We start from the raw sequence: 14,034 nt of genomic DNA on the forward strand, positions 1-14,034 counted from the left end.
ACCTTCTTGTCAGCGTTGTATTTCTGCAGTATGGCCGACGCTCTCTCCTCTCCTCCATCAGTGAACAGCATGATGATCTTGTTACAGTTGGCTCTGGTGACGTTAGTCTGCATAGAGAAACCACGCCATATAGAGAACATGGGTTGCCAATCCTAACACACCTGATTGTGCTTAGGAAGGTACTACTGAGTAGCTGATGACTAAAATCGAGGGTAGTAAAAGACTGGAGTAAAATCCTACACACCCAGGAACTTGTTGGTCACTGGGCTAGAAAGTAGAAATACCGCTATAACCAGCAGAGGGCAGTGTCTCATCATAATCTATCATAAGAGAAAGAGCAGAGCTCACAGGTGACACTTTGTACATTTTATATGAAGTATGTTCCTGAAACTTCAATGTAAATCTGCTGGAGCAAGGATTGTCATTATACATACGTGTAACAACTGTGTTATACTTCTAAACAGAGCATCGGGACTCTTACTGCATAGAGCTGTTCGAAGGCAAACTCAAATCCTTTGGTGTAGTTGGTGATGCCTTTAGCAGAGATGTTCTGAACAGCATCCTTCAGGATCTTCTTATTCCTCACGTTGGCCTGGACCAGGTGGTCAAAACACGCTGTGTTATTCACCCTGGTGTTGAACTGGTAGAGGGAGACATATAGAGGTTAGACATTTACGCATGCACACACACCTGGCCATGACTACTATCATGCAGTGGTAAACAGACACATTCATCAAGTGTTGCAAATTACTCTGCATCCTCTCAACTTCATGATCTGGTACCATGGAAACAAGACTCCCTCTACTAGCACACTCTCATTAGAGAGGAAATAACACACACACACACACACACACACACACACACACACACACACACACACACACACACACACACACACACACACACACACACACACACACACACACACACACACACACACACACACACCTTGGCAGCCAAATCAACAGATGCTCCAGATTGAGTGCTCTGAGACCTGAGTAGATGTATTGTACCTGTTAGAATGGGGGAGGCTACAGATAGAAGACATACTTACACACACCAAAACACTATCACTGTTTTGATCCCAGTAATAATATTATGCAGAGAGAATAGCCATGGTACAACTCTTGGCTGTATTGTCTTTCTAAACAATGCTGCAACCCATTGATCTGAACCAATCAATGTGCCTGTTAATCAGCGAATGGGGGCAGCAGATACATGCATCCATGGAGACTAGCAGAATTTGACTGGGTATGTGCATGCATGTGTGTTTGTGTGTGTGTGCGCGCATGTATCTGCATTCGTGTGACAACTTTGATGTTTCTAACTGAGTGACAGAGACACCACTTAGACTGGAAGGCAATTTCAAGGCTTCGCTTGTCTGACATGAAGACTGAGCTTAGGAGACAGCATGGACACACACACACACACACACACACACACACACACACACACACACACACACACACACACACACCAATGTGCTCTTTAATCACCTAATCTATTAAAAGGAGAGGAGAGGAGGGTGAGAAGAAGGGTGGGAGGAAGAGAAAGAGGAAGTAAGAGGAAGAAAGGAGGAAGGGAAAGGATGAGAGAGAGAGGAGGTGTGTAAATGAGAAAGTATTTCTCTTCCATATCTAATTAATTCATGCTAGGAGATACTTCATAGCCTTATCCAGTGCATGAGACAATTTAGTGGGCATGCTGAGTATTCATGTAAATGTGAACATTTCCATGGGTAGTATATCTGAGACTTTAGCTGCGCTCGATTGAGCTTGCGTGGCAGAATGGAACCAATGGAATAGTCCCAAAAGTGCAAACACGCCCATCTGGCACTCCAAGAGAGTGTCTGCTAAATGACAAAAATGAACATATATTTTTACTATTTTCTACATTGTAAAATAGTGAAGACATCAAAACTATGAAATAACACATATGGAATCATGTAGTAACCAAAAAAAGTGTTAAACAAATCTAACAAAATATATTTTATATTTGAGATTCTTCAAAGTAGCCACCATTTGCCTTGACAGCTTTGCACACTCTTGGCATTCTCTCAACCAGACTCTTCCCCCACATCTCCACCCCCTTTCCTATATATACACAGACCAAAAATATAAACACAACATGAAACAATATTTTTATATAAGTTCATATAAGGAAATCAGTCAATTTAAATTACTTCATTAGACCCTAATCTATGGATTTCACATGACTGGGAATACAGATATGCATCTGTTGGTCACAGATACCTTAAAAAAGGTAGGGATGTGGGTCAGAAAACCAGTCAGTATCTTGCAACATGGGGCCATTATCATGCTGAAACATGGGGCCATTATCATGCTGAAACATGAGGTGATGTGCATTCATATTGCCATCGTTAAAATGCAATTGTGTTCGTTGTCCGTAGCTTATGCCTGCCCATACCATAACCCCACTGCCACCATGGGGCCCTCTGTTCACAATGTTGATCAGCAAACCGCTCGCCCACACGACAGCATACACGCTGTCTGACATTTGTCTGGTACAGTTGAAACAGGGATTCATACGTGAAGAGCACACTTCTCCACCGTGCCAGTGGCCATCGGAGGTGAGCATTTGCCCATTAAAGTCGGTGATGACGCCGAACTGCAGTCAGGTCAAGACTCTGGTGAGGACGACAAGCATGCAGATGAGCTTCCCTTAGATGGTTTCTGACAGTTTGTGCAGATATTCTTTTGTTGTGTAAACCCATAGTTTCATCAGCTGTCCGGGTGGCTGGTCTTTGACGATCCCGCAGGTGAAGAAGCCGGATGTGGAGATCCTGGGCTAGCATGGTTACACGTGGTCTGCGGTTGTGAGGCCGGTTGGACCTACTGCCAAATTCTCTAAAATGACGTTGGAGGCGGCTTATGGTAGAGAAGTGAACATTCAATCCTCTGGCAACAGCTCTGGTGGACATCCCTGCATTCAGCATACCAATTGCACGTCCTTCAAAACTTGAGACATCTGTGGCATTATGTTGTGTGACAAAACTGCACATTTGAAAGTGGCCTTTTATTGTCCCAAGCACAAGGTGCACCTGTGTAATGATCATGCTGTTTAATCAGCTTCTTGATATGCCACACGTGTCAGGTGGATGGATTATCTTGGCAAAGGATAAATGCTCACTAAGTGTTGTTACATGTTGCGTTTATATTTTTGTTCATTATACAGTATATATACACTGTATAATATTGGATGTCCATTATGAATGTGTTTCAGTGTATTTGTATGTAATTCCCTTGTTCCCCTGTGATCATATTAGCTGAGCCCCAGTGTGTGTGTGTGTGAGAGAGAGAGAGAGAGAGAGAGAGAGATGGGTTGGGGTTGGATTACAGATTACACTGAGCAGAGAGCTAATCTTTAGTCCCTAATCCCAGTACAGCCTCCCTGTTCACTTAGGCCACAGGACTGCCTAGCTGCAAATGGCTAGCTAACAACACTGAACTGGCAAGAGAAAAGAGCTGAACACACACACTAAGACAAAGATATCTGTATTAGTCTGACAACCCAATAACGTTAGGGATGTGTGTGTGTCCAAATGTCAGTTTAGTCCCTAGGCTGCTGTTAATGAACAAGGATTTATTGGTAATATTAGAGATGAATGAATTAGTGTCAGGTTATAATACCCACAGGACAGGAGGATGTGTGTGTGTGTGTGTGTGTGTGTGTGTGTGTGTGTGTGTGTGTGTGTGTGTGTGCGCACACGTGCTCATGATGTGGTACTAGGAGGACACCATCTGCACCAGTTGATTTAAGGTAATCCAATAACAGATAATGAAAACTTATCATTGAACGGCGGGACGGTGAGGGGACCCACACAGACACACTGTAACACACATTATTTTTGTTGTTGTATTGTTTGTATAATTTTTGTTGTTGTATTGTTTGTATATCTTTGTATAACAAATGAGTGTGACTGTTCTTGTCTATCAGTGCTTTGTTACTTGTCATGTTGTGTGTTTTTGTGGACCCCAGGAAGAATAGCTGATGCTTCTCAAAAAGCTAATGGGGATCCAAATCAACAATATTCCAGCCTTACATCACCACAGTGTTGGAGACCGCAACTGGTTTCTCAGTGTGTATGTAAACACAACTGTAGAATGCCTTACTGTAGACATAGTGCAGTAACGTATTAATATTGTTGTTAACCATTGGGTTCAACCAGGGTTCAACCAGGGTTCAACCAGGGTTCAATTGTTCTCTAGTTGGTTCTAGTTGATTGTAATCGGAGTTCATCTTTGAGAGATAAAGAGCGAGAGGAAAGAGAGTGATGGATAAGTATTTCACATGGTTCTCTGAGTAGCACTCTTGGGCTGGTGTACTGAGTGGTCCTGGGAGTACTGGGTAGTTGTGATCCCACTCCCCAAATTGAACAGAGGGCATTTCATTACTGGCCTGTTTTAAAGAGAGAGGCCGACAATGGAGAAATCCATACTTCATTACTTCTCAACCACCCCCATCTCTCCGTCTCTCTCTCTCTCTATGAATGAATGAATGAATGTATATATACTTACATAGACCACGTTGACATAGTCATCATCAGACAGAGTCTCCAGCATCTCACCGACAGAGGTCCTGATCAGCTTCAGAGTCAGACCAGACACACTGCCACTCCTATTGAGACATGGACACAGTTACATTCAAACCACAGAATAAGACTTAGGGTCAGCCAGACAACAGGGAGGTACAGTACTCTGGTATACTGTACTATGTTTGGATAGTAGGGTATAGTGTTACTGTGCGGTAGTGTAATAGTGAAGTGTGTGTTGTGACTCACGCGTCCACTAGGATCAGCATGTCCTTGGGTGAGGCAGCTCCCTGAATGTACCTTCACACAGCACATACACACAGAGGTTATAAACATACTCACAGTACACACATAGGTTAAAAACACAGTGCATACAATGGTTATGAACTCTTATACACATTTATTGTGCATACAGAATCTGGTTTCTGGTGTGCATGAATGCGTGTGAGAGAGAGAGAAAGAGGTTTCTCACCAGGGTCTCCTGCGTACGTCGTACAGGTCGATTTTACTGGGGGTCTTCCGAGCATCCATCCATGGAGAGGCTGGAGAGGACACAGAGTCTGGGTTAACAACAATACTGTACTGTGAAACTGGGTGTCACGTCCTGACCATAGAGAGCTCGAGTGTTTCTATGGTAGAGTAGGTCAGGGCGTGACTGGGGGGTTTTGTGTAGTTTAATTTTTCTATGTTGTGTTCTAGTTTCTTTTTCTATGTTGGTAGGATTCCCAATTAGAGGCAGCTGGTCATCGTTGTCTCTAATTGGGGATCATATTTAAGTAGTTGTTTTTCCCACTTGTGTTTGTGGGAAATCATTTTGAGTTAGTGCATGTTGCACCTCTTCGTCACGGTTTTGTTTTATAGTTTATTGTATGTCTTGCATAGTTTCACATAGAAATAAAGATGTGGAACGATACCCTTTGGTCTCCTTCCTATGACGATCGTGACAGAATCTCCCACCACCAGAGGACCAAGCAACGTGGCCAGGAGGAATGGACATGGGAGAACATCCTGGACGGCAAAGGATCCTGGACGTGGGAGGAGAGCCAGGCCGGATGGGATCGCCTCTCATGGGAACAGGTGGAAGCAGCGAGGGAGGAACGGCGACGAGATCGGGAGTCACAGAAACAGCGGAAGCCCAAGAGGCAGCTCCCCAAAAAATGGTGTGTGTGTGTGTGTGGGGGGGCACACGGGGAGATTGGCGGAGTCAGGGTTTAAACCTGAGCCAACTCCCCGAGGGACCAGTCAGGCACCGTGTTATGCAGTGATGTGCACTGTATCTCCAGTGCGCATTCATATCCCGGTGCGCACTGTGCCTGCGCCCCGCATTTGCTGAGCTAAGGTAGGTGAGCATTCAGCCAGAACGAGTTGTGCCGGCTCAGCACTCCTGGTCTCCAGTACGCCTCCTCGGTCCAGGATATCCTGCGCCAGCTCTACGCACTGTGTCGCCAGTGCGCATTCACAGCCCAGTTCGTCCTGTGCCAGCGCCCGCACTTGCCGGGCTAAAGTGAGCGTTCAGCCAGGACGGGTTGTGCCAATTCTACGCTCCAGACCTCCAGTGCACCTCCACGGTCCAGTATATCCTGCACCGGTTCTACGCACCAGGTCTCCAGAGTGCTTCCACAGCCCAGTGCGTCCTGTGCCTCCTCCTCGCACTCTCCCTGGAGTGCGTGTCCTCAGTCAGGTACGTCCTGTGCCTCCTACTCGCACTCTCCCTGAAGTGCGTGTCCTCAGTCCAGTACGTCCTGTGCCTGCTCCCTGCACTCGCCCTGAAGTGCGTGTCACTAGTCTGGCGCCACCTGTGCCGGCCCCACACATCAGGCCTCCAGTGTGCCTTCCCGTTCAAGAGCTTCCGGCGACAGTTCCCAGTCCAGAGCTTCCGGCGACAGTTCCCAGTCCAGTACGTCCTATGCCTGCACCTCGCACTCGTCCTGAAGTGCGTGTCACCAGTTTGGTGCCACCTGTCCCGGCTCCACGCACAACGCCTCCAGTGCGCCTGCCCAGTCCGGCGACAGTCCCCAGTCCAGAGCTTCCGGCGATAGTCCCCGGTCCAGAGCTTCCGGCGACGGTTCCCGGTCCAGAGCTTCCGGCGACGGTCCTCGGTCCGGAGCTTCCGGCGACGGTCCTCGGTCCGGAACCTCCTGAGACGGCCCACGGTCCGGAACCTCCTGAGACGGCCCACGGTCCGGAACCTCCTGAGACGGCCCACGGTCCGGAGCCTCCTGAGACGGCCCACGGTCCAGAGCCTCCTGTGGCGGTCCAGAGCCTCCAACGTTGGTCGGCGGTCCAGAGCTTCCACCTATGATGGCGGATTCGCACGATGAGAAGGTTTGTCGTCCTGCACCAGAACCGCCTCCGATGCTGGAGGATCCGCGGGATGAGAAGGTTCTTCGTCCTGCACCTGAGCCGCCACCAACACTAGACACCCCCCCTAACCCTCCCTTTTGGTTTCAGGGTTTGCGGCCGGAGTCCGCACCTTTGGGGGGGGGTACTGTCATGTCCTGACCATAGAGAGCTTGTATTTTTCTATGGTAGAGTCGGTCAGGGCGTGACTGTTTTTTTTGTTTAGTTTAAGTTTTCTATGTTGTGTTCTAGTTTATTTTTCTATGTTGGGGTTTTCGTATGATTCCCAATTAGAGGCAGCTGGTCATCATTGTCTCTAATTGGGGATCATATTTAAGTACTTGTTTTTCCCACTTGTGTTTGTGGGAGATTATTTTGAGTTAGTGCATGTTGCACCTCTTCGTCACGGTTTTGTTGTTTTGTTTTATAGTTTATTGTATGTGTTGCATAGTTTCACATAGAAATAAAGATGTGGAACGATACCCACGCTGCGCTTCGGTCTCCTTCCTACGATGATAGTGACACTGGGTTAGAATCCCTACAATACACAGTTTACTATCCAAACTGATATACCCTTAAATAGCCTATTTAACACTGAAACCATGGAACAAATAGTTGCTGAACATTATCCTCATCTTTAGTTTACCATCCAAACATTAAAGTAAGTTTTACTTTTGATAGGAGTAAATTACAATAGTATGAAATGTATGCATTTGTGACAATGTGACTCTTCAATTAAGTCTAAGAAAGGTTGTTGTTTCATCACGCCTATATGATACACCCACCTGCTACAGCATGAAATAGAGTTCAGAAACAACCACTACTACCGACTTCCTTTTGAATGCCTACAGTCTAGCTCCTATCTAGGTTAATGCGTTAAGTATATTAAATATAGAAACCATGGAAAAATTGTGACTTTGTTTATATGCTTACAGTATAAACAAACTACTAGAAACTAGGATACAGTAATTATTTTCATTGAATATTTAAAACATACAATATACTTGCAGTGAAGCCGCTCAACAACTACATCACATTAGTTATCTAACAGACTCCAGAGCGAGTCTGTTAGACTCCAGACATCCAGAGCGACACACAGAAGCAACCAGGGTCAACGCTCTGCTCAAGGGCACGTCGACAGATCTCCCACAAGGTCTAAAAACGGGGACCCAAACCAGCGAACCATAAGCCACCGGCCCAAGCTCCCAACTGCCAGGCCACCAGCCCTCCAATCCCCCCCCCACAGTTCCCCATTTCCCCTGATCAGTATGTTATATATGTGCCCTCTGTTCCCTCTGTCTTTGTCAGTTATTGTTCCCATGTCTGTTAGTGGTGTGAGTACCTATGCGTTGGTGCAGCTGTTATGCTGCATGCTATATATATATTGTGTATTACGGGTATCGTCCCGTGTTGTTAAACAAGGTTTACCCTCGCTCTTTTGTTTGGGTACAGCCCACTGTTTTTGTATACGTGTTTGTTTTGGGTGTATTAAAAATCCCTATTGTGTATTCCTGCGCCTGTCTCCAAAATCCTTCTTATCAGCGTGACAGATGTTCTCTTTTTCGTCTCATCCTCACCCACTGAATGACAATTACTGTAAGGAATTCTTTCCAAATAATAAAAAAAATTGAAAATGAACAAATGTACAGAAAGATCAGAAGGCCAAATTACAGAGGAATAACTTTTTGAGGCTATTAAAACCTCTTCAGGATCGGTGGGTCCCTTACGGGACGTTGAGCTAGCAGGCTAATGCAATTATCATGAGGTTGTATGTAACAAGAAAATCTCCCAGGACATAGACATATCTGATATTGTCAGAAAGCTTAAATTCTTGTTACTCTAACTGCACTGTCCAATTTACAGTAGCTATTACAGTGAAAGAATGCCATGCTATTGTTTGAGGAGAGTGCACAGTTTTGAACATGAAAATGTATTAATAAACAAATTGGGCAGTCTTCATACAAAATTTTGAACAGAAATGCAATGGTTCACTGGATCAGTCTAAAACTGCTGCCATCTAGTGGCCAAAATCTATATTGCACCTGGGCTGGAATAATACATTATGGCCTTTCTCTTGCATTTCTCAGCCTTCCCTGTGGCTCAGTTGGTAGAGCATGGTGTTTGCAACACCAGCATGCTGTGTGCAACGCCAGGATTGTGGGTTTGATTCCCACGGGAGGCCAGTACAAACATTTATTTTTTTGTATAAAAAAAAATAGAAAAATGCATGAAATGAAATGTATGCATTCACTACAGTAAGTTGCTCTGGATAAGAGCGTCTGCTAAATGACTAAAATGTAAATGTAAAATTTCAAAGGTGGTGGTACCAAAAACATATTTAATAAACGGATGTTTATTTCTTTGTATTATATTTTACCAGATCTAATGTGTTATATTCTCCTACAAACTTCAAAGTGTTTCCTTTCAAATGGTACCAAGAATATGCATATCCTTGCCTCAGGGCCTGAGCTACAGGCAGTTAGATTTGGGTATGTCATTTTAGATGAAAATTGAAAAAAGGGGCAGATCCTTAAATCCTTTCAGTCTGGAAAAACCACAGGGCTTGATGGTATACCGGTAGAGGTATATCAATCCCTTTTTGATATACTCAAAGCTCCATTGTTAGCTACTCCTATAGAAATGGTAGTCTGTCAGGTACTAAGTGGAAAGGTCTGACTTCACTATTATTAAAACAAGATGGCAATAATAATCCAGTCTATCTTAAAAACTGGAGGCCTCTTACACTTTAATGTTGTGATGCAAAAAATACTAGCGAAATGCATAGCACTCAGAAATAAAAAGGATTTACCAGGTATTGTTCATCCTGATCAGACAGGGTTTTTTTACATGGACGATATATTGGAGATAATATATGACAACTACTAGAAATAATAGAACATCATAAAAAACATCTAAGAAGCCAGGCCTGGTATTTATAGCAGATTTTGAAAAGGCCTTTGATAAAGTAAGACTGGATTTTATTTATAAATGCCTGGATTTTTTCAATTTCGGCCATTTTCTTATAAAATGGGTAAAAGTAATGTATAGCAACCCCAGGTGTATAATAGTAAATTGCGGCTATTTCTCAGAGAGTTTTGATTTGTCAAGAGGAGTTAAACTAGGGTGTCCGCTGTCACCATATCTATTTGTTTTGGACATCGAAATGCTAGCTATTAAAATCAGATCAAATAACAACATTACAGGATTAGAAATCCAAGGATTTGTTACACTGAGTGGAACAGGGGAACCCAAGAGCAGACTCAGATGAGGAGACTGGGATGAAGTAACCAAGGTATTTATTGAAACACAGGGGAGAGATGGAGTGCAGGTCAGGGGAAGCATGGGCGGGTTGCTGGAAACCAGGTGCGGAGGCTGAGGCTGGAGCGAGAGGGGTTGAGACAGGGTAAGTAGGTCCGGAGGGGAATCCAAGGGAGTAGTAGAGTGAGGAATCCAGGACAGAGTAGCAGGATGATGAGACGTGAGACTGGAGACAGGGACCAGAGTCAGAGGGGGCAGAATGAGCAGAGATTACGATCTGGCAGCGTGGAAGTGGCAGGGCTGAGTAATAGTAGAGGTCTTGATTATGGATTAGGTTGCAGCTGGTGGGGATCTACTCTGACTCCAGCACACCTGTCTCCGCCCACACACACACGCACACGCACACACACACACACACACACACACACACACACACACACACACACACACACACAGAGAGAGAACGGGAAAGAGCACCGGGGGAGGCGGCAGGTCAAGGAGACATCGGAAGAGCAGTAGAGGGCGTTGCAGGAGTAGATGTGACAGGCTTAAAACAAAGGTGTCCATGTATGCTGATGACAAGTTTTATATTAAGTCCACAAGCTAGATCCCTGCAATGTCTCATTGAAGATCTAGATAACTTTTATGGACCTAATTATGATAAGTGTACAATATTACATATTAGATCTTTAAAAAAGACAACTTTTACATTACCCTGCAGTTTACCTATATAATGGGCTGAAGGTGAAGTAGACATACTTGGTATTCATATCACAAACTATATACATGAGTTCTCCACAATGAAACTTGTAAAAATAGACAAGATCCTGCAACCATGGAGAGGTAAACACCTGTCTACTTATGGAAAAATTGCCCTAATTAACTCCATAGTCATAACTCAGTTTACTCACTTACTTATGGTGCTGCCTACTGCTGATGATTCGTTTTTCAAACCATATGAGCAAAAATATTTTGCTTTATCTGGGATGCTAAACCAGAGAAGATAAAGCGTGCCTATCTATATAATGAATATGAATTGGGTGGGTTGAGATCATTTAAAAAAAGCACTAAACCTCTCTATAAAAGCTTCACTTATTGAAAAGTTTTACTTGAACCCTAAATGATTCTCAAGTAGATTACTAAGAAAAGCTCATCCATTGTTTAAAAATTGCCTTTTTGTCTTTGTGCAGATTGCCATGTCTCATTTTTGATTAATTGAAAATGAATGATTAATTAAACATGTATTGCAGAGCTGGCTACAATTTCAATTTCACCCCCCTGAAAAGATAGAACAAATATTACAACCAATATTATGGCTGAACTCAAATATGTTGGTTAATAAAATACCTGTATTTATGGGAAAGATGTTTGAAAAGGGTATTTTGTTTTTATTTTAAATTATATTGTAAATTGGAATGGTAGAGTTATGTCTTTCATGGAGTTATCAGAATTGTATGGGAAGGTCTGCTTAATCCAAGAATATAAGCAATTGACACCTAAAAAATGGAGGAGGCAGGTGGCAGCGGGACGGCGTAATGTAGGGAACTGGTCTGTCTGCCCAATATAAAGGATAAAAACTGGCGGAGGAATAAAAATAGCATAAATAGGAAAGTATACCAGTTTCATTTGAGGACCAGGATGTTGACAGCTGTGCCATACAGATTACAAAATAGTTGGGAAAAGATGTTTGATGTACCGATTCCATGGTACACATGGCTAACCATGTGTATGTGACAAATACCATTTTATTTGGTATAGGGTGTGTGAGTTGATACTGTATATAAAACAACACAAGATTCAAGACATTGTGCTTTTCAGCTGAAATTATTATATAGAATTCTTGCCCCCAACAAAATGTTGAATATTTGGGGCATACAATCATCGAAGCTCTGCAGATTTTGTTGTGAGGACACAGAATCAAAATACCAGTTATTTTGGTTTTGTCCTCAGGTCGCCTGTTTCTGGTCTCAGGTTCAGGAATCGCTGAAAATGCATAACATTTATCTAAAATTGACACTAGAAATAGTACTGTTGGGCAACCTGGAGAGATATACTCTATAATAATACTCTTAGTAAAAGTACTTATCTTCAACTCGCAATCTGTGGATTCTATTCGATTAGATAGATTGAAATTGTATGTTAAACATCACAGCATAGCTGAAAGATATATGTTGCGTAGAAATCTGAAGAGGGTGGCCAGCAGAGATAGGTAGGATGGGCTGAGGGAAGCTGAGGGTTGGGATGTGGAATTTGAGACAAGTGGGAGTGGAGTTGTTGGGCGGGGGATAGAATGATGGTCAAAGATAAAAGTTTAAAAATAAAACATAACAAAAAGTAAGTTTGAATGACACTAATGGGCAATGTTGTTACAGCTAATGTCAGTTTGCCTGAGGCTGATGCAGTACAGGTGTTTGTACACATGCATATACAGTGGCAAGAAACAGTATGTGAACCCTTTGGAATTACCTGAACTTCTGCATAAATTGGTCATAAAATATTATCTGATCTTCATCTAAGTCACAACAATAGACAAACACAGTCTGATTAAACTAATAACACACAAACAACGATATGTTTTCATGTCTTTATTGAACACACCGTGTAAACATTCACAGTGCAGGGTGGAAAAAGTATGTGAACACTTGGTTTTAATAACTGGTTGACCCTACTTTGGCAGCAATAACCTCAACCAAATGTTTTCTGTAGTTGCGGATCAGACCTTGCACAACGGTCAGGAGGAATTTTGGACCATTCCTCTTTACAAAACTGTTTCAGTTCAGCAATATTCTTGGGATGTCTGGTGTGAAGCACTCTCTTGAGGTCATGCTACAGCATCTCAATCGGTTTGAGGTCTGACTGGGCCACTCCAGAAAGCATATTTTCTTCTGTTGCAGCCATTCTGTTGTTGATTTACTTCTGTGTTTTGGGTCATTGTCCTGTTGCATCAATTGGCGGACAGAAAGCCTTATATTCTCCTGCAAAATGTCTTGATAAATTTGGGAATTCATTTTTCCGTCGATGATAGCTAGCTGTCCAGGCCCTGAGATAGCAAAGCAGCTCCAAACCACGATGCTCCCACCACCAAACTTTACAGTTGGGAGGAGGTTTTGATGTTGGTGTGCTGAGCTTTTTTTTCTCCACACATAGTGTTGCGTGTTCCTTTCAAACAACTCAATTTTAGTTTAATCTGTCCACAGAATATTTTGCCATCCGGATGCTCTTTGCGAACTTCAGACGTGCAGCAATGGGTTTTTTTGGACAGCAGTGGCTTCTTCCGTGATGTCCTCCCATGAACACCATTCTTGTTTAGTGTTTTATGTATCGTATCCTCGTCAACAGAGATGTTAGCATGTTCCAGAGATTTCTTTATAAGTCTTTAGCAAACACTCTAAGATTCTTCTTAACCTCATTGAGCATTCTGCACTGTGCTCTTGCAGTCATCTTTGCAGGACGGCCACTCCTAGGGAGAGTAGCAACAGTGCTGAACTTTCTCCATTTATAGACAATTTGTCTAACCGTGGACTGATGAACATCAAGAGATACTTTTGTAACCCTATCCAGCTTTATGCAAGTCAACAATTATTAATCTTGGGTCTTCTGAGATCTCTTTTGTTTGAGGCATGGTTCACATCAGGCAATGCTTCTTGTGAATAGCAAACTCAAATTTTGTGAGTATTTTTTTATAGGGCAAGGCAGTTCTAACCAACATCTCCAATCTCGTCTCAATGATTGTACTCCAGGATAGCTGACTCCTGACTCCAATTACCTTTTGGAGAAGTCATTAGCCTAGGGGTTCACATACTTTTTCCAACCTACACTGTGAATGTTTCAAAATAGACAAGAAAAATACAATAATGTGTGTGTTATTAGTTTAAGCAGATTGT

General features: G+C 43.2%; 1 protein-coding gene across 4 annotated transcripts in view; it reads right to left on the reverse strand.

Moving 5' to 3' along the window:
• LOC106561208 (voltage-dependent calcium channel subunit alpha-2/delta-1) overlaps nucleotides 1–14,034 on the reverse strand; it is a 109,031-nt gene that overhangs the window by 36,865 nt on the left and 58,132 nt on the right. For all 4 annotated transcript variants that reach the window (XM_045698743.1, XM_045698744.1, XM_045698746.1 and 1 more), the window contains exons 8-12: nucleotides 5,025–5,094; nucleotides 4,802–4,852; nucleotides 4,539–4,638; nucleotides 482–640; nucleotides 3–107 (exon numbers count right to left, since the gene is read on the reverse strand). In XM_045698743.1, coding sequence (XP_045554699.1) covers nucleotides 3–107; nucleotides 482–640; nucleotides 4,539–4,638; nucleotides 4,802–4,852; nucleotides 5,025–5,094 — 485 coding nt within the window. The remainder of the gene's footprint in view (nucleotides 1–2; nucleotides 108–481; nucleotides 641–4,538; nucleotides 4,639–4,801; nucleotides 4,853–5,024; nucleotides 5,095–14,034) is intronic.

Source organism: Salmo salar, chromosome ssa17 (genome assembly GCF_905237065.1).
Source record: "Salmo salar chromosome ssa17, Ssal_v3.1, whole genome shotgun sequence".
NCBI lineage: Eukaryota > Metazoa > Chordata > Actinopteri > Salmoniformes > Salmonidae > Salmo > Salmo salar.